The sequence below is a fragment of the Cupressus sempervirens genome, chromosome 2, assembly GCF_028749045.1.
Source record: "Cupressus sempervirens isolate cs-2001-9-10 chromosome 2, ASM2874904v1, whole genome shotgun sequence".
NCBI classification, from domain to species: Eukaryota; Viridiplantae; Streptophyta; class Pinopsida; order Cupressales; family Cupressaceae; genus Cupressus; species Cupressus sempervirens.
In genome coordinates this window covers 13,355,559-13,382,606 of record NC_143119.1, presented here as the reverse complement: position 1 = coordinate 13,382,606, position 27,048 = coordinate 13,355,559, and the positions used below count along the sequence as shown (strand labels likewise).

General features: G+C 36.1%; 1 protein-coding gene across 3 annotated transcripts; it reads left to right on the top strand.

Annotated features, from left to right (window-relative positions):
- Positions 1-26,928, top strand: LOC149570845 (serine/threonine-protein kinase/endoribonuclease IRE1a-like). Of its 3 annotated transcripts, none has more exons than XM_089812409.1 (4): positions 1-121; positions 261-335; positions 25,949-26,398; positions 26,543-26,928. In XM_089812409.1, the coding sequence occupies exons 2-4, from the start codon at positions 304-306 to the stop codon at positions 26,736-26,738; spliced, it is 678 nt and encodes a 225-aa protein (XP_089668535.1). In that variant the 5' UTR covers positions 1-121; positions 261-303; the 3' UTR covers positions 26,739-26,928. The 3 variants fall into 3 exon arrangements, 2 of the variants coding, with proteins under 2 accessions (XP_089668535.1, XP_089668536.1); XM_089812410.1 differs by having other exon boundaries at positions 53-157; XR_016359724.1 differs by lacking the exons at positions 1-121; positions 25,949-26,398 and having other exon boundaries at positions 138-335; positions 26,543-26,652.
- Positions 26,929-27,048: the final 120 nt, after the last annotated feature.

The following is a 27,048-nucleotide window of genomic DNA, read 5'->3' as shown; positions in this document are numbered from 1 at the left end:
AAATTGGTCTCGGTAAAACTCGTTTCATTCATTTCATTTCACAAAAGAAACACAAGTGCCGTTTTGGAAAAAAAGAAGAGGAACACAAAAAGCGGGAAAACGAGTACCGAGGAATAAAAACGTATTTGTGACCTAACTCTTCACTTTCCCCCCTTCTGTAAGATTTGAGCGAATCGCTGCCGCATTTTGCGTACTTGCTTAGAGGGCAAATTTCTCCAGAATTATCATTTCACGGCTCCCTGTGAAACTCTTTGTCGCAGGTTGCATTTGGAGTTCAAGTGACGGAGTGGAATAACAATTATAATGGAAGCCAAACTCAAAGAGGCTGACCTAAGGTGTGAGGTTTTTCTATTCTTTATCCTCTTTACATAGTTTAATTGCTGGAATTTTAATGTGAATTTTTCATGGATTGATGCGGCTTTCACGCTTTCCAAACTGATGATTTTCACATGTGAGAATTGATTCCCTTGGCTTGATAGCTTACAGTTTCATGAATATGGACGCAAAAGATCATAATCTCACACATAGTTCAAGCACAAGTGACAATAATCTGTATACAACTGAAACTATGTATTATCTAACATTAACAAAGTCTGCCATTCAAAATTCAGACAACTTCCTAACCTGTTGCAGTTCGCATTAGCAGAAATAGCTGATAATATGCCCTTAAAGTTGACTGTCGTTGCAATCTTCATAAATTTCTTCAGCTTAAGAGTGTAGAAGTCCTCTTTTGCAATTCTATCCACTGATATTGTGTCAAACAGTTTACATGTTTCCTCTCGCAAGAATACAACCAGCAGTGCCTTAGGAAATGTAGCAGCCAAATGTCTATGTACGATGTCTGCATCCAATTGTCTCTGGAAAAGTTCATACTTCCTACGCTCAGTATGCACATTAACATTGTCTTTACTGCTATAGCACAAATGCAAGAAGTCGAAATTCATTAACATACACAGGCAACAATCAGGACAAACAGCAACTTGATCATCCAAGGTTCTTGGTACCTCCACATCAGCCCCAGAAATCATTTCTAAAGAAAGCTACAACCCTTAAACATGAAAGATGATTAGGTTGGAGGTACCACAAGCTCTCACCAGCTCCCACAAATCTCACAGCCATCCCCGTATTCAGTTCATTTAGTTCTCCCTTGTCACCATTATCATTAAAACCATTACCTATATGCAGATTGAACACTTCAGTAGCCACTTCTTGTTTTTGGCATATACGATTTACTCTTAAACTAAAATCACTAAATATTAATTTTCCCAAACTAATAGATATATCTTGCAACCTTACTATATGTCTTGGCCTCCCGATAAAGTATCTGCGGACTTCATACGGCTCCTTCTTGTCATGTCCTTTGTCCTTTCTGTGCTGGAGATGTTTCCTTCTCCATTGTTCTATTTTCATTTCTATTTTTGATCTCTCCCATCTATTTAATCTTCTCCATACCTCCTGTACGGAGTATTTGCAGACTATGAGATGCTGATTGGACTACAAGTGTTGAGTGTATCTGATCTGCCGAGTCAAGTCTAATGTGATTCTATTTTTTTGTAGTATCTGTTCTCCCCAATATGTCCCCCTCATGGTCGTTTCCTTCCCCCCTTTAATATTCATGCGGATGGAGAAGGGAGTCGGCTAATTCATTTATTTATATTTATAAGGTTACGTTCCATGCTAGTATTAGTTCAGGAGTTGTTTTGTTATGGCATACGACTTAAATTCTTATAGGTGTCTTATCTTTTAACAAAGTATTCATTTCAATCATCTCATTAATGTGAACTCTGTAGGAATTGCCTTTATGACTTGCTCTTTAAATATGATGTTCCACGTCTATTTATTCTATAGAGTGCTTAAAGACTATCTATCAGTAAAAGATCTTATAAATTTTGTTCTTATAGCAATTTCCATGTTCTAAATACTTATTCTCAATTGAAGTGTCATAGAAGAACCGTTATGATCAAATTCCCTATGGCAGCACACATGCACACCCACATATATTCTCAACTAAACTTCATGAAATCTTGAAATCTGATTTTTACATGTCTAATTATATTTAAACATCCAACTAGTAATCCAGTGAAATTGGTACATATGAATCCTGTGTTAAGTTTTAATCAATAGCCGTGAACAAAATCTCATCGTTTTGAGGATCATCCTCTCTTTTGGAAGAGTTGTTGCTTTCATCTTTAGAGTATAATACTCTTTTTGATTTATTAGCTTTCCAATGACGTTTGTAGAATCTTCTTGTTCTCCTAGCCTTTGTATTCCTTTCATTTTGGCTGTGATCTTCTTTCTTAATAGGGACTTTAGATGCAAAGTGGCCTTGTTTTCCACCGTTGAAACACTTCAGAGAGATCTTGCCTTTGTTCTTGCCAAGACCATTTTTCAGCTTCCTTACAAGGTCTGTGATGACGTCATTTGAGCTTTCATCCAAACTTTCACCTTGTTTTTTCTCCTTGTTCTTACTGGAGTTAGAGGCTTTGAATGCCATCTCACTTTTGGAAGTGCCTTCAACATTAGTCCTCATCTCATAGGCGATTAGAAATCCATGTAACTTATCAAGGGTAAGAGTATCCAAATCAGACATTTCTTCACTAGCGAATACCTTAGCATTAAACTTCATGGTAAGAGAGTGAAGAATCTTTTGAACCACTATTTTTTCCCAAGCCTTTAAATGCATTGATGACCTCATCAATCCGAAGAAAATAGGCAGCAATGCTCTCATCTTCTTTTGCATGAAGACTTTCAAAGACAACTCAATGTGTTTGAACTTGACGTTTCTAACGTTGACATCCCCATGATAAGCATTGAACAACTTGTCCCATTCTTCTTTGGCTGAAGTATAGTGCATGACTTTGACAAATTCAGACTCAGTCAGCCTGCATAATAGGGCGTTCATAGCCTTAGCATTGTTCTCAAAATCCTTCTTAGCATCAGGATCGGTGGGTGGTTGAGTAGGAACGGTATAGCCATTGACCATAATATGATAGACATTGCAACCTAATGACATAATGTAGGCATCAAGGAGCACGTCATGTTCGAATCCGAGTTAAAAGCAAATGCGACCTCTTCATACGCACAACCTGAAAGGCATAGTTAGTTCCATCAAATAAGGGTACATGACAAGACCTTCTAAAGCACTCATGGTGACATATGGCAAACCTACTCTCAGGGTTTTTTGACATTGATTGAAAAACAAGGAAATGCAGAGAGGGAGGAGTGGATCAGTATTTCAAAACTTTTAATTCTATAAGAAAACCAAAAGAAAGCAAGGAACACCAAGACACAAAAGTTTATCTCGTGGAAACCCTTTTGGGTAAAAATCACGGTATTGCTATCTTCAACCAAAATGGGCAACAACCCAGTACACAAAAGAACCTTAGCTCAGCTCAATTACATATGCTTCAACCTAAGTATATAGAGGCTACTACCTTTTGAACAATCTCCATTTTTCACAATTGAAATCAATATTAAAGTTGACATACAGTTGACGTACAGTTGACATGCAAGTTTCAGATCTCCATATCTTTGGACTCTCTACTAAATAACCTGCAAATTACCTATGGTTCAACATTTTGTATGGACATGTATCAAGAATATTTTGGGAAATTCAAAGATCCTAAGGCCTTCTCAAAAACCATTTTATGCAAAGGTTGCAATCATTTCATTTTATGGGTAGGTGTTGCTTAAAGGAATTTAATTAAACAGTTCACATGTATCCACATTGCCTGTATGTTTACCAAAGCATTCAATCAACTCATTCTTTGTCTAACAAATGATTTCACCCTATGCCAAAAGGATGCATTCAAGATGAGAGCAAATAGACAATTGGGTAGAAACAAAGAAGGAATGATGTGAAAACACTGGAAGCAAATTGGAAAATATAATGGTGAACAATCAATAGAAAACTAAAAATAAGTCCCAGTTAGAATGTAAATACAAGATGAAGACTCTAGTGATCTATTTATATCAAAAGTTAATGGAAGTTGGACTAGATTATAAGTATATCAGTAACACTTCTCTAATAATAGTTCTCCTTATGTCATACAACGTAATATAAAGGTTTTCACCAACAATGAAAACATATAAAAGTCATACCTTCAAGGGTATAGGATTTTGTCCTTAGTAACAAAGATGTCTAGTTAATATTTTCAATCATAGTTTAAAAACTCGGTATTGGCAATATCTTGGCCGACCCAAAAATTTTGAAAAACTCAGAATCGGCAAAAACTCGGTGAAAAATTCGGCCATAAATTGACACTTTTATCGAACATTTGAAAATATAAAATTTCTTGAAATATGCTTAAAAATGCATACATACACCAAATTTGTAGAATATATAATAATTTGAAAATTGAGATATCCATCATATATCATTCAAAGTTTTAATTTAAACAATAATTTATACTTATAGCAAGAGGAACTTAGTAGATTAATCATTAACATACTACTAGAATCATATACTAAAAAACAAGTAGAACATTTGAATATAAATTAGTTCGATACATAGAAGTTAAACTCTACGAAACTACTACTTTTGAATATATATTAAGTTCAAGTCTTGGTATCAATGAAAACTGAAAGTAGCAACTAGCAATCATAAATTGCATCTATGAGTAAAACTCAAAAGAGATCCTTGCTGTTGGGTGGGTGGTGTTGAAGTAGTTGTGGTGGCAACATCCTTAACAGGTGCCCTAATAGGTCCCTCACGCTTGACAGGAGCCTTTGATGGATGACCAAGCTCATGTTCCTCCTCACTTGCTGCCACCTCTGCATCCCACCCATCTGCTTCTCTCTCAAACTTAGCTAGCTACTCATTTGTCAGTAAAGGTTCACCAACATCCGCATCCTCACCATCAGGAGGAGCAATCCAATCGGCTAAGTATGGATCAATGTCATCCAAGTCTAGTGCTACATATGAAGCTTGCCCTTTCACCTTCTTCTTGTGCAAGAGAAGGTTGTACTTCACATAAACCAAGTCATTCAGGCACTTTTGAGTCAACCTATTACGTTTCTTTGTGTGTATGTTTTGAAAAGTACTCCAATTTCTCTCGCAGCCAGAAGCACTACAAGGCTGCGATAAAATTCAGATGGCAAGCTTTTGAAGATTAGGCATTGTGGCACCATAATCTTCCCACCACAAATCTACAAGGATTAGAAAAAACCATTTATGATGTGGTAAAACTTCCAATAAATTTCACGAGCGAAATGAATGGTATGATATAATTGAACACATTCTTTTTTACCTAGCTGCAAGGTGTGTCTCCTATGTTTGCAATCAAGAGAAGAAAACAATGGCCGCTCTTCCCTCTTGTAGCTTTGCAACTCATCAAGTATGAGGTCTCGGAGGTCCGTATTAGCAACCAATCTTCGAATACATGTGTCCAAGCCAATTTGAACCTCTGCATCTACTTTAAAAGTGTTGGAAAAATAGTACTTGCAGTTCAAGAAGTAGGCAGCTGCATGAATGTGTTGGTGGAGTTGTCGGTTCCACCTACGATCAATGATGTTCCATATGGATCTATATTTGATCTCATTTGACCTATAGAAGTGTTGAATGACCTCTTTTGCACTATCTATGGCCTCATGTAGAAACCCCATGGGGTTTTTATCCCCACCCACAATTCGTAGAACCTTCACCAACAGTTCTGATACCTAGACATGATAAAACATACAAAAATCAGCCAAAGAAAATATTTCAAAATTGAATATTAAATCATCAATGAATACTTGAAAACTTACTTTGAGGGTCTCTTCCATCAGCTTTTGAAAGCTAGCATCAAACACAATCCTCACAATCTTCTCTGCTTCAGGCTTCCTAGCATAAGGACTCTCTAACCATTTCTTATCAAGAAACATGCGCTTGAGGTCTGGCCATGTCTCAGATATGCTTTGCTAGTTTAGAAAATTAGTAGCAAAGCGTGTGACCCTTGCCCGTACAAGATCCTTACCATTAGTGTGCTCTCTCATAAGACTCAAGACCCATGTATGATTGTAGATGTACTTAGCAATATTCCTTCCATCTTCAACCACCTTCTCCACCCAGCTCAATTTCTCTAGATCCTCAAGAAGCAAGTCAAGACAATGGGCAGCACAAGGGCTCCAAAATGATGTGGGATGTCTCTCCATGAGAAGTCTATCGGCAGCCACGTATGCAATTGTATTATCAGTCACAATCAGGATGACATTAGCCACTCCCACTTCTATTACCACCTCATCCAGCATGTTACACAAATTTTCTGCAATTTTTACTTGATCAGAGGCATCAATTGATTTTAGAAATACCAATTGCCCCCCTGAAGCAACTATAAAGTTGATGAGTGTCTTGTTCTTACCATTCGTCCACCCATCAGATATAATAGTGCAACCTTTCTCTTCCCAAACTTTTCTTTGCTTTTCTACAAGCTGATGAATATTTCTTACCTCGTTCTATAACAATGGCCCACTCACCTCATAGGGAGTTGGGGGTTTGAACCCCTTACCAGACAAAGAAATGGAAGTTACCACTTGATCCCAATATGGATTGCATAAAGAATTGAAGGGAATATCATTGCGGATCTAAAATCTTGTAATTGCCACCTTTGTCTTCTCATGCATCTCCTTGCTCCATGTAGTGCCTAGCAAGCCAGGTTAAGCACCAAGAGTGTTACGTGGAATCCAAAAGTCTGCTAGAGACCCACTCATACTTCCCGATTGTCGTATCTGAGGCCCAATAGAAGAAGAACCCTCGCCACCTGTTTTTGATCATGTAGAACTAAAAGTCCCCATTGGGGCTGCCATGGCCTCAAATGTCCTCTTTTTTTTTGCCTTACTTTGTGCATATTTTGGTAGGCTTGTCAAAGCCTCTCTTGTAACCTCTTCCGGGCATTCTTCACATGGTGTAATATCATTGCATGGAATTTTTGCAAGATGGTATTTCAATCGGCTTATCCTGAAGTCGTTTTCTTATGGCAATGGATACATTCAACATGTCCACTGATTACCCGAGGGATCTCATGCTTCCATAAAGGATCCTTAGCTCTGCCAGCACTAGTCATCTTGCAGACTTAGAGAACCTAATAAAAAATAGACGATGTATAGTTAGAAAGCATACCTTATCTATTAAATATTCAAAAACTAAATTATAAATCTTTTAAACAATACACTTAACGTTAAAACTTAATACAGTTATTATGTTATATACAAAATTTTAAATAAAAAAATAAAACAATAAATTTAATTACAATAATTCTATTTTATTTAACTATTATAATTCGGAATTCATATATAACGGTAAGTCAATAACAAGTCTATTTTTTAAAAGATTTATAATTTAGTATTTTAAAATTTAAATATATTATAATTTTTTTATGAATTATAAATGCTGTTAATTTGTTAAATACTGATAATTTACTATGCAATTTAAGTGTATTTTAAAGTTTAAACCTTAAATTTTTTGTCAAAACCAAAATATTAAAATTATAAATCATTTAATATATTTTAATTTGTAGTATTTACTATTTAGATTTAAAATATAATTAAGTTTTAAAGGATTTTTTTACTAAATTACAAATAAATTAAAATATACTCAAATATTTACAAATTTTTTTTATCCAAACCTAGAAGTGTCAACTGCAGGTTGTGATGAATGTGAGAAAGACCCAGTCTTGAAGACACAATCGAATTGAATCTGCAATCGATTTTGAAGGTTTGAAGACGCCGTTCGCAACAAGAAGATCCACAGCCAAGAAGATTTGAAACACACGAAGACTTCAGCAAGATCTGCGGCAAGAAGAAATCTTTAGCAAGATCCGTGACAAGAAGAAATCGCAACTTTCGAAAATCAAAACACAAACGAAATTGCTCATGACCTAAAACACGAAAAGACACGACTTTATCGTGTAGTGAAAACTTAATATTTTTTTTGGCGTTTTGCGTTGACTTGGTCCACGGTTTTAACTCGTGCTTTCAGCGGTATCTCGCTATTTTAACTGGGTTTTAACGTCGTGTTTTTTTAATAATACCAACGTCGATTTAATGGACGTTTTTATCTTTTTCTTGGGCATCTCACGAGATATCGCATTTTTTTCGATTAATCGCAAGTATTTTGAACTATGTTTTCAATAGTAACTTATAGAGTGAGTTGGTCTTAAATTTGCAAATCAGGCCTAATCTTGCTCAATCTAGGTGAAGGGAGTTATGGTAAAACCCAAATTCCCATTCTTTGATACTATTTCATAGCCTGAAAAGAGTTCCTATATATGCAATTTAATTTGGGGATCATTTAGGATTTGTAGGAGAAAAAACTCAAATACCTCATTAGGAGGGCTAATTTTATCATGTCTCTTTTAGCCCTTACTGAAGCAATTTGGATTGTGGGTTTTTTCGCGGACAAGAACCAAAGTATCTATGGTTACATGTTGGGTCTAAGTAACATGTAAACACATTCATTCTCTATGAGAAATTCTAATTTGATTATATCTTAGTTTGTTTGGTTGGAGAGTTTGTAACTCTACCAAGAATTGTTGGATTGTCTTGTTAGATACCTTAGGAAGGTCACTAATGAGTAGACTATTGGATGGTCATTAAGACCTTGTTAAGAAAAAATATGTTTGGTTAGTTAAACCACAATCCCCTCTACATCATATTGGTATCAAATCCATTATTGTTGTGATCGGTTTGGTATATGTTAGTCACCAAGGAATCATTATTTCTAGAAATTTCAGAGGCCAACACAATGACTAAATATCAAAATGCAGTACTCTTATTTCAGTACTGATTGCTATCCTTTATTTGTAACAGATTGAGTAATAATCTAATATTCATGCATGGAAGTGGTCAAGAAAGGATCGAATACAATAATGTTGATACATGAAAGGGATTGGGTATATCATCCATTATTCTTCGATGCATATCAATGACCCGAGCTTATAATAATATTGGTAAAAGTTAACTAATCCGATCTCGGCCATTGTTATGATTAATTAATAGTGAAGCCATGCCATGAACGGACATGGCTCCACATCGTGGAGACATGTCCTTTCGTGACATGTCTCCACATCGTGGAGACATGTCCTTTCATGACATGTATCCTTCATAACATACTTATACCAATTTCTCAAAGCTTAAGAGATATTGAAATCTATTAATATTCTCTCATTTTGGTGTTTGGTGATTTCTGTTACAAACGTAAATGGCAGAATACTTGACTTATTAATCAGAGATCAAATGATCTATATATACAAAGAGGAGAGTCAAATAGAATAGAAACATTCTATTCTAGACTACACCTAAATATTAGAAACATTCTAATATTTACAGAGATACAATAAGATACAATAGTGAGCATTAAAAAGAAACATAAAGATTATTCTAATACCCCCCCTTAATGCTCAATCTATTTACTACATCAATAGATCCCCTGAATTTAACAAACTTGTTAGGACCAAGGGGTTTTGTGAAAATATCTGCTGGTTGCTCTGAGGTAGGGACATAGAGTAACTGAATTGATCCATCTTCTACTAATTGTCGGATGTAATGGCAATGAAGCTCTATGTGCTTGGTTCGGTCATGAAACACTGGGTTCTTGGCAAGTTTGAGTACTCCCTAATTGTCTGAAAGCAAAGAAGTCGGACTTGCTTGAGGAATATGCATATCTGCAAGCATCTCACGGAGTCAAACTGCTTCACAAGCTGCCTTGACAACTCCTCTATATTCTGCTTCTGTAGAGGAGAGTGCCCGTGCCTTTTGCTTCTTACTTGTCTAGGTAACTATTACAGATCCGATATTGAACACATAGCCAGAAGTAGATTTCTTGTCATCAACTGAGCCGGCCCAATCGGAATCGGTGAATCCACTGAGCTGGGGAGTAGTACTCCTTGTTTAAAGAAGGCCATAATTTGAAGTACCATGTACATAACACAATATACGTTTTGCTGCAATCCAATGATTAGTCTTGGGGTTCATCATGAACCGTGAGATGTAGCTGACTACAAAATTGAGATCAGGTCTAGTAGTAGTAAGGTAGATAAGACTACTTACTGGTTGCCTGAAGAGTGTTTCATCTACAAGAGGAGAATCAGATTGTGTGGACAATTTCAGACCAGTCTCCACAGGAGTGGAGGTAGGTTTGCAATCTTGTATTTGAAACCTGTTAAGCAAATTTCTGGCATACTTGGACTGAGACAAAAAAATACTGTTGTCAGTTTGCCAAACTTCAATACCTAAACAATAATGAAGCAATATGAGATCTATCATATCAAAAGTTCTGCATAGATCCTGCTTGATTTCCGAAATCAAATGCTCTGAACTCCCAGTTATGATCAAATCATCCACATAGACAACAAGAAAAAGAATATCATTACCAGAGTGTTTAATATATAGATTACTGTCTGACGGGCTACACTGAAATCCTTGAGCAACCAAGTACTAATCAATCTTTATGTACCAAGCCCGAGGGGCCTGTTTAAGACCATAGAGGGCCTTCTGGAGTCTACATACTTTTGGTTCTGAACTGGCAACCTTGAAACCTGGAGGCTGTGTCATATAGACTTCTTCTTGTAATTCACCATTGAGAAAAGTACTTTTCACATCCATCTGATGAATTTTCCAACCATACTGAGCTACAATGGCAAGAAGAAGGCAAATAGTGCTCATCTTGGCTGTCGGGGCAAAGGTCTCCTCATAGTCAATGCCTTCGCACTAGGTGAATCCTCAAGCAACAAGTCTAGCTTTGTATTTGTCCAAGGTACCATCTGCATGGTACTTGACCTTATAGACCCATTTATAGCTAATGGGTTTCTTCTCAGGAGGGAGATTTGAAAGAGCCTAGGTGTGACTCTTTTGAAGACTCTGAAGCTCAGCATCCATTGCTTGTTCCCATTTTGGAATTCCTTTGGCCTCTGCATATGTTTGGGGCTCAGGGATACTGTGGATGTTGGCCATAAGAGCAGTATTAACTATGTTGTGCTGAATTCTCTTATTTCTGGAGGTTCTACCCTCAATGAGTTCATCAAGACGAAGATCACTACTCGTTTGAGCCCGCCATTTTGGCCGAAGAGTAGAGGAGCCAATATTAGATGCTGTTGGAATAGCTGGATGAGGAGCAGGAACAGGAGTAGGAGCTATATTATCTGGAGGTGGCTAAGGTGGTGTATCAGTAGCATCAGATGACTTATATAAAATAGAAGGACCCAAGTTAGAGATTGCTCAAGACTGAATCTTGGAATGCGGTAGGGAGGCAGAGAGTTGAAATTGTTCGAGTTCCTCATCAAACACAACATCACGACTAAAGATTAAACAATCAGTGTTTACATCAATCAACTTGTAGGCCTTATGTGTGTGACTGTATCCTGTAAACATGAGTTTCTGGCTTTTGGAATCCAACTTAGTGCGTTTGGCATTAGGAATCCATACACATGCTAGAGAGCCAAAAACTTTCAAATGGTTGATCTAGGTTTGCGACTAGACCAAGCTTCCTCAGGAGTCTTATGGTTTAGCAAGGGTGGGTGACCGGTTAAGAAGGTAGACAATTGTGGATACTACTTCTGCCCAATATTTTTTGGGAACATTTCTTTGTTCTAGCATAGCCCTAGCCATTTCTGTGATTGTATGGTTTCGATGCTCTACAACACCGTTTTGCTGAGGGGTGTGAGGTGTGGTGAATTGACATTTAATGCCATGAGTAGTACAGAAGGCAGAGATAGTAGACGAACAGATTCCTCCCCCCCCCCATTATCGGTCCTAAGAGTACGGATGGGGGAACCAAACTCTTTTTCTACTAGGGCTCTAAATTGCTGAAATGCAGGAAAAGCATCTGATTTTTGCTTAAGAAAATATACCCACATTTTGCGATTGAAATCATCCACAAAGAGTAAGAAGTACCTGTTCCCAGTAACAAAAGGAGTATTCATAGGACCACATACATCAGCGTGGACCAGTTGGAGTACTTTAGATGCCCGCCATGATTCACCATCCTTAAATTGTGTCCTATGTTGCTTCCCTTCTTGGCAACCTTTGCAAACGCGATGGTTTTGGGTCTAGATATCAGGTAGGCCATGGACTAAATTATCTTGAGCAAGTTGTGCTAGATATTGAATGTTCAGGTGACTATATCGTTGATGCTAGAGGCTTTTGAGAGTGGATGATTTTGCAATGAAGGCGTGCTCAAGGGAATCGCCTGAATCTTCAAGCCTATAAATACCATGATCCTCAAGACCGATAGCAAGTGTAGTGTGAGAAGCACGATTAATAATCAGACACTTATTTCCATTGAAAACGACATTCAACTGAGGGGAGTGCTTCATAATCTGACTAACAGACAGAAGATTATGTTTCATGCTAGGAACATAACATACATTGAGGAACATGAGTCTTCTTCCTCCAGGATGAATTTGAACATTTCCCTTGTTGACAATATTGTATTCTTCGCCACCTCCAAAGATTACTGAGTCAGAATAGGGAGTGAATTCAACAAACCAATGATGCTTGTGAGTGAAATGTCGGGAGGCACTGAAATCTATGTACCAGGCAGAAGATTTCGCATGATCTGCAGGTATGCTGGACATAAAGGCATGGTAGATAGATTCTTTCTGCTCTGAGTGTTGGGCAGCATTGGCTTGCTTTTTAATTGAGTCTGACTTTTGATGCTCATGATATGTGAATATCTCAAATGGCACAAACTTCGAGGTGAGAAAATGAAAGACCCAAAAAAATTGGAGTACCCAAAAGAGAGCATAAAGAACCCAAAAATAATATGTTGTAGGAATCCAGATCTGCTGGCTCAAAAATCGAGGCACCCAGAAAGATCTAACGACAACCCGTTTGAGACCTTGAAAAACCTACCAAGAATATGTATTCAAAATAATTTTTTGACCCCAAAATTTAGGGTTTCGGGCAAAACCATAGCCGATGGATCGAAGAGTCAAAATTTCAAAATATGGCAATTTCTTGGAAAGGAATGGCCGATTTTTGTCTTAGATTGTTGGTATAGATAGGGATTTGCACGTCGAGATTAGTTTGGCCTCCAAAATCCCACAGACGGCACCAAAAAAGAGAGGTGACCTTCCAAATGGTGGTGGATGTTGGTAGACATTGGATTTTTCAAATCGCAGAGCCGTCTGTATAAAAACTAGAGCCGTGAGTTCTAGTTTGCAAAAAATTTCACGGGTTACAGAGGTAAATGTCACCTAGTTGCGAGTGTAGGCCTCAGATCTCCTAAACTTGATAGAAAAAAGTTGCGATTTGTTGCTAAGGAAATTTGCGATTTCTTAAAAAAATAGCCACGATTTTTTTCAGATGTTTGGTAAACCAATTTTGGATAATAAACCCTAGCTCAAGATTTCTCAAGTAGAAAACCCTAGGCGGGTTTTAGAGAAAATCTACAGAAATTTTTTTGAAAAATATTTAAACAAATAATTTCACGAAGAAATTATAATTTTTTTTCAAGATTAGCTCTGATACCATATTACAAATTTAAATGGTAGAATACTTGACTTATTAGTCAGAGATCAAATGATCTATATATACAAAGAGGAGTCGTCCTTCAATTTATGTTCCTCTGTCAGTTGCAAATTGGAGAAGTCCTTCCACCCCCAGTATAAACCCACCTCTAATTGCCTCTCCTCCACATAACAATCCACTGTGTCCCCCCATTCCGCCTCCATAATTGGAATAAGATCTTCAATTCCCTCAAGATCAGCCAACCTACTCAAACCATTCCAAGAGTCAAACCAAAAGGAAGCTGTTTCCCATTTCCTAAATGCCAAAAGATGTGGTTAGTGATGATAGGCCTGCAATCCAACATAAAATTCTATAGTGCTGAACCCTTCGGCAGGTTCCTAACAGTAAGGATCCTCAACGGGTCTCTAGAGTCTAAATATTTAGCCTATAATATTTTGACCCATAATTGATTTGGATGCTCATACCTTTCTCAAATTAACTTTGCACCCAGTGCCCTGTTAACATCTTGCCACCTACGCAAACCCACACCCCCCTGTTTCTTTGACTGACACAAAGATTCCCATGCTACCAAAGGAATTTTTTCTTCATTAAGGGTACTATTCCAAAGGAATTTCCTCATCCTCTGTTCAATATACTTTAGCACTTCCACCGGGATTTTCAAACAACTCATAGAAAAGGTTGGAATCGCTGAGATTACAGTTTGTTGCAATAAAATCCTTCTTGCGAAGGACAGCCACCTCCCGTTCCAACCATCCAAGCGCTTGATGCAACTATCAATCAATTCCTTCCATAGGTTCGAATTATTTCTACCTTGAAACAAGGGTATACCTAAGTACTTATTAGGTATCATCCCATGTCTCACCTCGAAAATTCTACATATCTTTGCCTGAATCTTACTTACAATATTAAAGAAAAAGATCTCAGATTTCTGCCAATTAATGAGCTGCCTCGACACTTTTCCCATATTCCTCTATAACATTTTTAATACAACGAGCCTCCCTAACACTTGCCTCCCCCATTAAAAAATTATCATCCACAAACTGTAAATGCGTGACCGGATCCACACCTCTAGCAACTTGCAAACTATTCCACCTTTTTTCCTTTTTAGCTTTTAAAATCGTTCTCCCCAGTACTTCAGCCAAAATAATAAAAAGAAAGGGAGATAATGGATCTCCCCGACGAATACCTTTCTTCATTTCAAAAAAACCTTGAGGGCTGCCATTAACTAACACCAAGATACGGGGGGAATCTATACAAGAGAAGATCCACTTACACCAACCGCTGTAGAAACCAAACCTGTCAAGAACCTTTAGCAAAAAAGGCCTATTCACATTATCATAAGCCTTTCGTATATCCAATTTAATCATCATCCCCGCCACCTTGTTCAATATACGAATAGACCCTCCTATGAAGTGTGTGTGAATTAATTAATATAAGGAACATTAAAATTTTCAGTTCTTGCTTGACAAAGAAGGTAATCAATGAGTCTATTCTATGATGAAGGAAGAATCAAGCTCAACTTTATTCGCAAAGTCATAGTCACACCGTTGAGTAATCATTGCTAGATAAGATGTCATCTTGCGTGTTGTTGAGTTCGAAAGAAATATGACAATGTTTGTCTTCCAACGCACTAAATAATAACAGGTCATTGACGTCAGCGCTGCCAAGTAATATTTATGATAGTTTGTGAAGCGTGATAGTCCTGTAGCATTCTAATATTATTCTTGGCTAAGAACCAATATAATGAGGACTTCGCCACAACCCCTACAAATATCTGAGAACTTGAAGTTTCAACCTTGGCCAAAGTTTCTAAAAACATTCATTAGTGTTACAACATTCTTGTGATCAAGATGTTTAATGAGCATGGACGATAGAAAATGACTAAAATGGTTGCAAATTGAAATATTTGCGTATAAATTATATTTTAACCAAAGTATTTTGAAAGTAAAATCCAAAATTCAAATTAGTAGATATCATATATAAACCTAGCTAGAGATGTAGCCAATGAATTTTGACTTTTGCATATTGTAATTTGCAACCAGGATTATAAATTATGAAATTATAAATGTTACCTGATTTCTCTATTAAGCATTGCATGTCATATAGAACACATAGTGCGAGTCGATTCTGAAGGGACTAGTTTTTCCCACTATCAAAAAAATAAAACATAGGCTCAAGTACACAACGTATTGTGGTAGCCTCCTTTGCTAATATGGCCATGTTTTGAAGACAAATCTTTGACTAGACTTTAGGATCCTCTGCTTCCTCCTTGTAATATTATTCAACATACCACCGCACTCAAAAGAAATAATGAGAATAGTTCATGAATCAATGTATACTTTAGAATGATCTAATATTATTTGTTTCCACTATTCAAATTCTTCTTCATGTCTCCCAATTTACAACAAAAGTTATCAAATGCAATTAAACATAATTGCAAATAAATAGAAACAATAGAATACCTTAGAGAGGAATAATTTGGGGCAATCCCATAGTAAGCCATTCTTTCGAATAATTCATACACCGCAACTAAATTCCATAAATAAATGAGTTTGACTATGGCGTCCTTCTGCATTGCCTGAAACCAAGAGATTCGCAATGTTAGTTGTCATGCAATCATAGGTTAATGTTGAGCTTCACTTGGTTTCGAGAATAGTTTAATATTCTCTACTAATCAGGGCCAACCACGTGAAGGTGGAAGCTCATTTACCCCACCCCCCTCAACTATATTCCTCGTTAACTTCTAAAATTCATTCATTCTATTAATAAAATGTAACATTCATGAATTATCACATGATAACATTCAATAACACATTAGTTTCATTCAATAACATTCAATATCCGAATCTGCATATCAAAGTTTGACTTGGATCTGCATTTGAACTTTGAACTATTGAGCTTTGAATCACTGGAATTTTTGAACCACTTCAAACTGCTTCGAAGCTTAGTTCAAAGTAGTTTAGGACTCCACTTTGAAAGTTTTAACGCTGGGTCCATATTGGGTACCAACAGGGGCTCTAACTACGGGACTGTTTTTGATTCAAAAGTAGAGAACTCTAGCAATCTTTGGCAAAAGACAATTGCCTTATCCATTGGGCAAATAGAGTCACCAAGAAGAGGAAACCAAAAGTTTCTTGCGAAAGAGGGCGGAGGGGAGCAGGGCAAAGCCAATCGGAAAAATACCTAATCTACCAGCAAGCACGAAGCTTGCACATTATTCAAACTAACACTATGCACACCAAAAACATATTTACAAAATATATACAAAGGTAGGAAGAGAACCTACCGCAAGGAACATAAAAGAGAAAAGTTCACGTGAATCCATTGATCGGTTGGGGGAAGTAGGAGCCTTTTCGCTTCAGCAAACTATGCCTCAGTGGAGCAACCCCACACCATTGCTGATTAGTGACTTCATCAATGCCACACCTCAAACTAAAAGCGTGCATGCATATGTTGACCCAACATTCCTTTTCGAACAGCCACAACTCGTCATAGCACTCGTTTTCATTCAAGAAATGATCTTCAACATGCATCTGGCCAGGTTTCACTTCAAGCTGAAAATTTTGAAAAGCAGAAACTTTTTCAAGAAAAGAGGCATAATATCCAGAAATGCGGTCACAAAGATTCACCATTTGTATATAACTTTTAGTATCGTGATCAGTTTGTAGACAAAGAGATGCCTCATCTAACATAGGATCGATCCTCGAGTATATGATTTTTTCATCTTTTTTAGGAAATAAGTTTTCATTAGGCATGCAATTCATTCCATCTTTTTCCTTTTCCAAAGTGCCATCACATTTTCCAGCACTACTTCCACAATCCAAATCAGCAAAACCATATATAGAGGAAAGAAAAGAAGATTCAGTTATCAATGTTTCTCTTTCAACTTGATTTGAATGAATACCTGAATCATCATGGAAGAGATGATCTGGTTTAAGTGATGATAGACATCTGTCTATAATTTCCTTTTCCTCCCTGAGAATTGCATTCTTCAACACATCAGCCGAGCCACCATTAGGCTGGAAGTCAGCTTCATACCTCTTTCTCTCGAAAAGAAATTCAGCACTAGGAGTTTCATCCAAAGGCATCTTTACCTCATCTCTTTGAAGAATTAGATCGTCATCAAATGGGCTAACTTGAGAGAGGTTTTCTGGCTGAAGAGACAATAAAAACTTCCTTATGATTTCTTCTTCTTGAGCAAGGAATGTTCCTCTCCATGTTTCAGCTGGGTAATCTACAGGCTGAGTGATAACTTCAGCACCTCTTTCTTCAATCAGAGTTTTAGCATGAGAATGAGACTTTACCGCATGCACTTTCACCTTCTCGTCATTACAAACTTCACCCTCAAAAGACTGAAATGAATCACCGGATAAACTCTTACAGCTTATTTGCTTTGTATTCAGACCTTGACTGTCCAAAGAGGTATCTTCTCACCCAAGAGATGATAAAAGTCTGCTCATGATGTCTTCTTCTTCCTCGTAGATGAGAGTATCACCCGATATTTCAAGGGAGTTGTCAACCGGCTGGGGATTAACTCCAACCTTCTCTCCTTCCATCAGAATTTCAGCATTTCCTAATATGAAAGGAGAGAACAGATTTTCATCACTTAATGGTGGGTCTTGCGGATGAAACAGAGGATTCTCTTTAATAGCAGTATTTTCACAAAACCTCATGGGCAAGAATAGTGGATTGAGTTCACTCCAGACGGCTTTACCTTCCAGATTTTCAGACTTCTCTTCCCTCTTTCTTGCTGCTGCTGTATTTGGTTGAAACTGGATTGCCTCCACTTGAAGTGCAACATCATCATCTTCTTGGAAACTGCTCAACTCGGAGGTGTGCAGATCTATCTTTATTTCAGCATTCTTATCATTCTGAAAGGTCTCATGCCGAAACTATCATTTCTAAATTCAGCCGGTGAGTCTATCTTCTCAAAAACAGTGGGAGAATCTTCTCCTTTTTCATCTTCTATGCATGACAGAAAAGATTTCAGCTTTTTACTTTCAGCTGGATCTGAATCAATAACTGAAACATTCTTGAAGGGATTCTCTTGATGACGAAACCTTTCCTCTTCTTCATCAAGAAGGGCATCATTTAATATTTTCAATAGTTTATCTACAGGCTGGAAGTTAGTTTCAAGATTGCTTTCCTTCTCTTTGCTGTCACTGCTGCAAGCATTCTCACCCTCAGCTTGAGTGTTCTTGTTCCCCCATGTGTGATTTTCTTGTGGATGAGCTATGGCTGTTTGAATTTCTTTCTCACCTAGAACTGAAAAATTACATGAGATGAAATGTGAAGATATAACTGGGGCTTCATCATCATCCACCTCTAAATGTTTCTTCAACCGAGACACTTTCAACTCAAGCTCTTGCAACTCTTTCAACTTGTGAAATCTCGCATAGAGGCTTGTCCATAGCAGCCAAGACGAGGCATCATCTTCAAGACTTATATAACTCCGAACAGCCCAAGAAATGCTTTCTTTGAAGTTATCCACAAATTTGTGCAATACTTTTATCATCCATTGGATGAAGTTCCACGAGAGTGGGATTTGGCCTTCTCATGACTTTCATATTCGACATAGTCTTCGTATAGAGTCGCCAATCTCCTGCATGAGGAGATAATCATAAAATTGAGGAAATAGTTAGTAGGTACTAAATGTTTGTTTCTAGATCCCCAGCAGAGTTGCCAAAAATCTGTTGGTGAACAAATTGTCCTCGGAAAAAATGAATACAAATTAACCTCAAAGCCCATATAGGAAGAGTAAATATTCACTAACAGTTGGGTCATTTCACTATTGAAAAGCGTAAATGCCCTCTGAATTTATCCGGGTACAGCTCCCCGTGCATGATTTACAATGAATTCATAGCAATACAAATATGGATGCTTTTAACTAGAAAGCACAAAAGGTTTACAAACATCTATCCGTATGTTTCTGGTTAAAAGCATCCATATTTGTATTGCTATGAATTCATTGTAAATCATGCACGGGGAGCTGTACCCGGATAAATTTAGAAGGCATTTACGCTTTTCAATAGCGAAATGACCCAATTGTTAGTGCATATTTAGTCTTCCTATATGGGCTTTGAGGTTAATTTGTATTCATTTCTTCGGAGGACAATCTGTTTACTAACAAGATGGACAATTGTTTTTCTTTTGTAACCAACCATGGATTTAGAAGTGTTTGTGTTATCTTCCCCTTTTCAAGATTTCAAACAGTGCTGCTCTTGTTTTCGTCAAGCCTGTAGATGCCAGGTTTTGTTGTTTATATGTTTGCTGGAGCCTATGTTTCAATACCATGCTTGTGGTTTGTTAGTTGGCATTCTGAACCCTAATTTTAAAACTTGGTAACTTGGTCCCCTTGATAACTTATTCATATTTTGCCCCTCAGTCTCACCTAATGGGTGTTGAAAAATGCTTTATGGAATCTTGTTTTAAGAAGGCAATATTCAGACTGATTGTTATAAGAGCGAGACAAGTGGCACGTGCCAAAAGTTCAGATCAAGAAAACCAAGTTCAGATGGTACGAAGTGTTTTTGAACCACTTCGTACTTTTTGAACAAGGTTTAGTGATTCAGTGGTTCAAAGTTTGAGTTTGCAGAGCCCAAGTTCTAGCTTCATTTTCAAATGCACACATTCAAGGCTTTCCGTTATAAATTTGAAACTAATTGAACAAGGTTCAAATGGTTCAAAGGGTATGAAGGTTCAATATGCTTTTCAAATGGATTCATTGATTCGATATGGCTCAATAGTTCGAAGTTCAAATGCAGATCCAAGTCAGACTTTGATATGCAGTTTCAAATATCTTAGCTTGAAGTTCAATTTCAAATTCAGAGTTCAGCTTAGAGACATGATTATGGGTGTAATTTAGTGGTTCAAGAGGTTCAGCTGTTCAAAGATTCAGTTTTGACAACTACAACAGATTTTCTAAAAACTGAAAATTGGGTCTCAGAACGGGGGTCATAACTTTCAAACCCACTGTTGGATTGTGCTCAGCTTTGGATATGTGTGAGTAAACATAATTTTATAAATTCAGACAAGAGCAATTACCAAAATGTGTCTTGATTTGTGAAATACATATGACTGTTCACAACACTGTCGAATCAGCACTAACAGTCACAGAATGCAAATCACAAAATATCAGTCATATTTCGGGGGCTATATTTCTCAATCCGACTGTTGGATCGGGCTGAATTTAAGATATGTCTTGCCAAACCTAATTCTCTAAATTTTCTCCAAAGCATATTATCAGATTTGTTATGGATCAAAAGTTACGGGTTTCTAAGTGCGGTACTGTCAAAATCAGCACTAACAGTCACAATATGCAAATCACAAAATATCAGTCATACTTTGGGGGTCATAACTTTTATTCTAACCGTTGGATTTGTTTGACTTTTGGATATGTTTTGACTGACCTAATTCTTTGAATCCTCTCCAAACAATTTTGTCAGATCTATTACGGATCAAAAGTTATGATCATTTCTGTGAACTATCAAAACTGTCATGACAATTATGAAAAGATGACAGCATGTCATCACTGATAAATACCACATGTCAAAGTCTTCTTATAAACATTATAAAATGATATCCATAAAGTCTTAATTATAATTTTTATAAAGACTTAATGTTATAGAAGGAAATGGATAAAGGAAAGTGACCGTGAACAATGATCAAATGATAGGAGATTTAATTTATGATAATTTCTAAGAATTAGTTGTCCGAACTAAATTGAAACCAGCAAGGGAAAAGATAAATATGCCAACTGAAGATAGAATTGGGGTTCCGACTTTCAGATCCTTTCTTTCCTGAGACTTTGTGCTAGAGAAGAGAGAGCCATTTTTCTGGTTTTTCTGATTTGTTGTGTTCCAGAGTTCCACTGTTTGGGCAGACTGTGTGTTGCGTGAGAGGAGGAATTTTGATTGAATGAAGGGGGGCTGTTTTTGATTGTAATCAGAGATGCTTGCTTTTATTTTAGTTTTCTGAAAATAATTTGATCAACAACAGTATTCAGAAGTAGTATTGTTTTTGAGTTGAATGAGGATTTCATCATTTTGAAGACTGCGTGCTTCAAATTGTTCTCACTCTTGGTTTATGTGCGAATCGAAACTGAATAGTGGAATCAAGTTCTACTACTGTATTCATTTATTGCAGGGGCTATTTACTGTTTGTTTAATCCTTCTTTTTCTTTCCGAGTGCATATATGGATGAGAAGATCATATACTTCCATTGCTGTATGCTGAGTCCTTTATTTCTATTTCAGTTAAAATAACTTCCCTCCTATCCAAGAATAGTGAGGGAAGCCTTCGCTTTCAGGTTAAAAGCTTTCTTAAATCTTATTCATTGTAAATCTAATTAGGGTGTTGTACCTTGTAAAATTCAGAGGGCGCTTGCATAATTCAATGGAAAAGCGACCCAACTGTTGGTATTTTTTTGTGTCTTCATTTTTGGGCGAATAAGATTTATTTTGATGGTTTATTGTGGAAGAGAAATTTGTTTACCAACACGGCTTCAATGGCATCTTTTTCAAACAAATAATGTTCTGCTCACACATTTGCCACAGTACTTGCACTTACAAATTCTTTCTTTTCATTCTTTTGTATTAATAGGTGTCTGTAAATTTCTGTGGGCATGAACCCGAAGCATAACTAACTTTTGCTTTGGTTCAACCTCTTTCTTTCAACTTGACAATTAGGTTAAGATATTGCTCAAAAATATGTTTTCAAAATTTCCCGCTTAACCTCTCCTCTCTTTTAGGAGGTTATTGTTTTCAACAAAAATGTGTTTTTTAAGAGCTTTTCTTAACCTCTTTTGTGAGGGAGGTTAAAGAATGAAAAGAAAATATGCATTTTTCATTAACCTCTTTTTCTTTTTGAAGTTAATGAAGCAATTAAAACTACGCGTTTTTAAAGCTTTGATTAATCTCAGATAACTTTTGACTCAGGCATTTGATTCCGAAAATTCCAAACGCTGGACAGAGCTAAGGACGAGATTGAAACTTTAGAACAATAAAATCACAGAGAATCACTAATGACTGGTCTTTTTGAAGCTCAAAGCTAGGCCTACTTTCTTTATTTTTTAACTCAAAATGATGGAATTTCGGGCGTTTGACTCACACAAACAATGGAAACTATGAGCCACTGCGTAGGTACCATTATCTCACAAGCAAGCTTAGTTAACACGAGAAACTTTTTGAAAATTTGGGCCAGGTGTAAATCCAAGTCAACAACTCTCCTTTTTATTTTTTTTTCTCATTTTTACTCTCATTATTTTCTTCTCGTTTTCACTTAGTTACCGATTTGGATGCGGATCCGGAAGCAGATGTGGGAACTGGGTGCGGGATGTGCGATTTTTTGTTTTTTTGGGGAGGGGGGTGCAGATGCATACACACACACACACACATTCTATGTATATGCAAAGAAATGAAAGAAATATACAAAATTAAAACATTTGATAGTTTGTAACTTCACCAATACATATTCAAATACTCAGTAAGATAATAAAATTCAAACCATATCAATGATATGAATATCATATACATCTATTTTCATGATTCCAGTGCAAATCAGAAAATCATCTCCATTGCAAAAATTAAAATATAGTTCATTATTCAATGTTTATCAATCTGAATCCGAATCATATGAATTCGCAGAAATATTCTAGTCATCTTTTTCAGGATCATTTTAGGGCTTAGGAGCAAAAAATAGGTTGAAAGAAGTTCATGTGCTATTAAAGTGTTTTGAGTGGCAAAAATAAAATAAAACCACACTTTTCAGCTGTTTGCGCCTGGGGAGGCGTCCAGTTGCTCACGGAAGCTGGCTGAAAGCCACACCCGCATCTGATTCTACCTCTGTAGGCAGGAAACCCGAATCGCCTGCTTACTTCTAACTTCCTATTCATTCCAATATGAATATATAACTCAGATTAAGAACTTGATTATATATTTCTTTCTTTTACTTTAATCACTCTTCACATTCAAACGGCTAACTTACATCTTAAAACTTCATCTCTTTTATATCTCTATTTTTAAAAGTCACATCCTTTGACATAAACATTTCTTAGAGGATACATGTTTACTTCTTTTTAATTATTGTTCTTAATTCCTTTATTCATTGTTGTTTCATCTTAGATCTTTTGGCATGACTTTGTTATTATTTTTAATCACCAAACAGTGTCGCTCCCTGTTCCATATTAATTTCCTTTTATCAACCAACCTTAATCGCACCATTTGACTTCAAATGACTTTGATCAACAGAATATGGAACATAGTCATTATAATATTCTTAACCTTTTATTAAGATTATTGAGATCCTTGTATCATCATCAGTATTGCAAGTATTACAAATCTGAAGGCATCTGTATTTGATTATATCATATCACTGATTATTTTGTTAATGTAGTTTTGCCTTCTTTATCTTGCTCAATATTGCTCCACACTATCTGTCTGGGTTGAGCCCAATAAAACTCCAAGTCATATGCATATTTGCATTTCAAATAGTTCCAGATCCCACCATTATTGTTATACTGTATAGAAGTATCGAACATACAGTTCTTAGCCTGTCTACGTACATATACTCCAAATAGGTCTTGTCGTTGTCTTTGGTTTGTCTTATTCTTAACTTTGGTCTTGTTTGTTATATATGTTGTTTATATACTGACATTTTAGTCACAGTAAATGCTGTTTGTCTTTATCTGTTTTTTGTTTTTATTCATATTTCTCTTCATCTGATTTTGTCTCAACTTGGCTGTTCGTTATACCTTATGTTTCTTTTTCATACTACAGATGCCTTCTAAGGGTATGTAAATTTCAGTGTACTTCAACATAATGGAATCACGGTATATATATGTATATAGGAGTCTAATGAAATGTTCACACTTTTGATATGAGTAGATGAAGTAACTGTATAATTAAGTTGCTATCATATATACCATTCAAATCGTCACCAGCCTGGGTGTTTTGTATGATATATAGAATGAGCTCTTTTCATCCATAACTCTATGTATTATACTGTTCATTGAAAAGCTTTTTCATACTTGTAATAATGCCATCTTTGCTGTCTTATATTTACTCTTCTCCTCAGGTCAACAGTGTTGTATATGTCTTGTCAATATGCTACTTTTTCAATATGTGATATGCTGAAGACAATGATATATTAAAGTATTACTAACAAGGCTGCCTTGCATTTCTTAAAACTTGATGATGATTCATTAATATTATCATCTCTACCTTTATTAATATCTTCATCTCTGTCTTTATTTCACTACTGAACTCCGTAGTTTTGGTCTTATACAAAATTAAGCTATTGAGATGCATTTGTCACTCATAATCTTGCTTATATACTTTTGACATGCGTGATGCTAATTATCTTTCTTCTATTGACATCAATGGCAATACTTCCATCAAAGTGAACCGGAAAATTAGCATATTCCAGTTTAATAAGAAGTCTGAATCTCCAATCTGTGAACTTTGATGCACCATCAAGCCTTTTTTCGATCTTGAGTCCATTCACCTACATTGATGCTCAGAAAAACTTACTTAGATGATAAGAAGACTTTGTTGCTTGAATGAATTTTTATCTTGATCTTGCTTAAACCCGCTATGATACCATGCTAATTTTATAGCAGAAATGAAGATAAGAAGCAAAAAATAATAATGAACAATAGCCAAACGCTAGGCTGAACTGAATCAATTTTAACAATAATACCTCTCTTGTTGTGAATAAACAAACAGTAATCAAAGTCTCCTTAGTATCAATCTTATTTAAGGATAAATATCAATATGCGTATATATGTGAGTTCCTTCTTGAAGTATATTAAACTTGTCTTGACCCTTCACTGTCTTGACAATGAAGGGTTGGTTTTCTTACACAACAGACGATGTTACAAAAAATGAAGTGACTTCTATGTGAAGAATTGGCTTCAGAAAATATAGATTATTGTTTGAAACGAAATGACACTTCACAGCCACAAATCTATCGGTTATGTATTTATTTTGATTTTAGTGGAGAAAGATGAATCCTGTTGCTATAACAGCAGCATTTATGCTTGTTGTAACAGTGATGTACTAAGAAGAAGGTTGGCTGACATATTATCTTATATATTATGTTACTTTTTGTACCTAATCATGCATTAATTCAACAAGTCGGTCAATTCCTAAATAAATTTTAAGAATTGAAACTTTTGTGTTTATGAATTTATATCATCTTAATCTCTCATTTTTTCCACTTTATGTTTGATTTTCTACTCTTTCTATATTTTGTTTATGTGGCATGTGACGTAGAAATCGGTTTCATGAAATTTTATATTGCACTGAATATGTTTTAATTTTTTTAAAATTTGTTTTTGCATTTTTGTCTTTTTCATTTTTCTGGATTAAAACTCCCTTATCTCTCACCTACGGATTCATATTTACATAGTCACAACCATTTCTAATCTAATAGGACAATTCTTTCTTTTTTGTAGTACGATCACAATCATTTCTAATATCATAGGACTGTTTTTTTTTTCCCTACAGTGAATTCATGATTTCCAAATGTGAGGTTGGGGAAAAGATTGATACAGGCAGCAAGGGTGCTGCTGTACTTGAAGGAATCTATCAGTATCGAAAGAATGTAGTGTTCAAGCGTATGGAAAAGAAGTATATGAATACAATTCGAAAAGAAATAATGCTTTTGTCAGAATTGGATACTGATCCAAATATCGTAAGATATTATGGCGCTGCAACAAATCAGAAGTATCTGTACATTGCACTAGAGAGATGCAATTGCAATTTACAGGACTTGGTTAAAGTGCAAGAGAACTATATCCGTCATAATATAGACATCGGGAATGAGATAAAAGATAAGTTAGAGAGAGAGAAATTAAAATCCATAAAAGAATTATGTGAAACTGAACAAATTGGAATGCTGAGTACTATAGATAAAAATTTGAGGAGTCCAACTGATCAAGCAATTGACATATTGAGGTTAGTTATAAATGTTTTTCATAAGATTAATGTATATTAAGTTCTAAAATTTGGTAATATATTAATTTTTCTTATTTTCTTGTTTTAATTTTTAATTTTTAATTTTTAAATAGGAAAACTGATCATTTTTTTCTTGTATTGTAGGCAAGTGATGCTGGGTCTTTGTCACATCCTCAAAAGAAACATTGTTCACCGAGATTTAACTCCCGCAAATATCTTGCTGAAGTTTGAAGATAACCGTCTTCATGCGAAAATTGCTGACTTCAACTGTGATAATAATGGTAAGATGATCCATTGTTTTAACTTTTCTTTTATCTCATTCCCGATGTCTATATTATGACGGATATAGTTCTCTTGCACTTTAACCAAGTCCTGTAAATTGCAATTGCATCTCTCTAGTGCAATGTACAGATACTTCTGATTTGTTGCAGCGCCATAATATCTTACGATATTTGGATCAGTATCCAATTCTGACAAAAGCATTATTTCTTTTCGAATTGTATTCATATACTTCTTTTCCATACGCTTGAACACTACATTCTTTCGATACTGATAGATTCCTTCAAGTACAGCAGCACCCTTGCTGCCTGTATCAATCTTTTCCCCAACCTCACATTTGGAAATCATGAATTCACTGTAGGAAAAAAACA

Bases quoted from the DNA above. Each gene is read 5' to 3' on its own strand.
- LOC149570845 (XM_089812409.1), top strand. From the start codon at position 304: ATGGAAGCCAAACTCAAAGAGGCTGACCTAAG. The intron at 336-25,948 runs GTGTGAGGTTTT...TTTTCCCTACAG, and splicing joins CTCAAAGAGGCTGACCTAAG to TGAATTCATGATTTCCAAAT. The intron at 26,399-26,542 runs GTTAGTTATAAA...CTTGTATTGTAG, and splicing joins CAAGCAATTGACATATTGAG to GCAAGTGATGCTGGGTCTTT.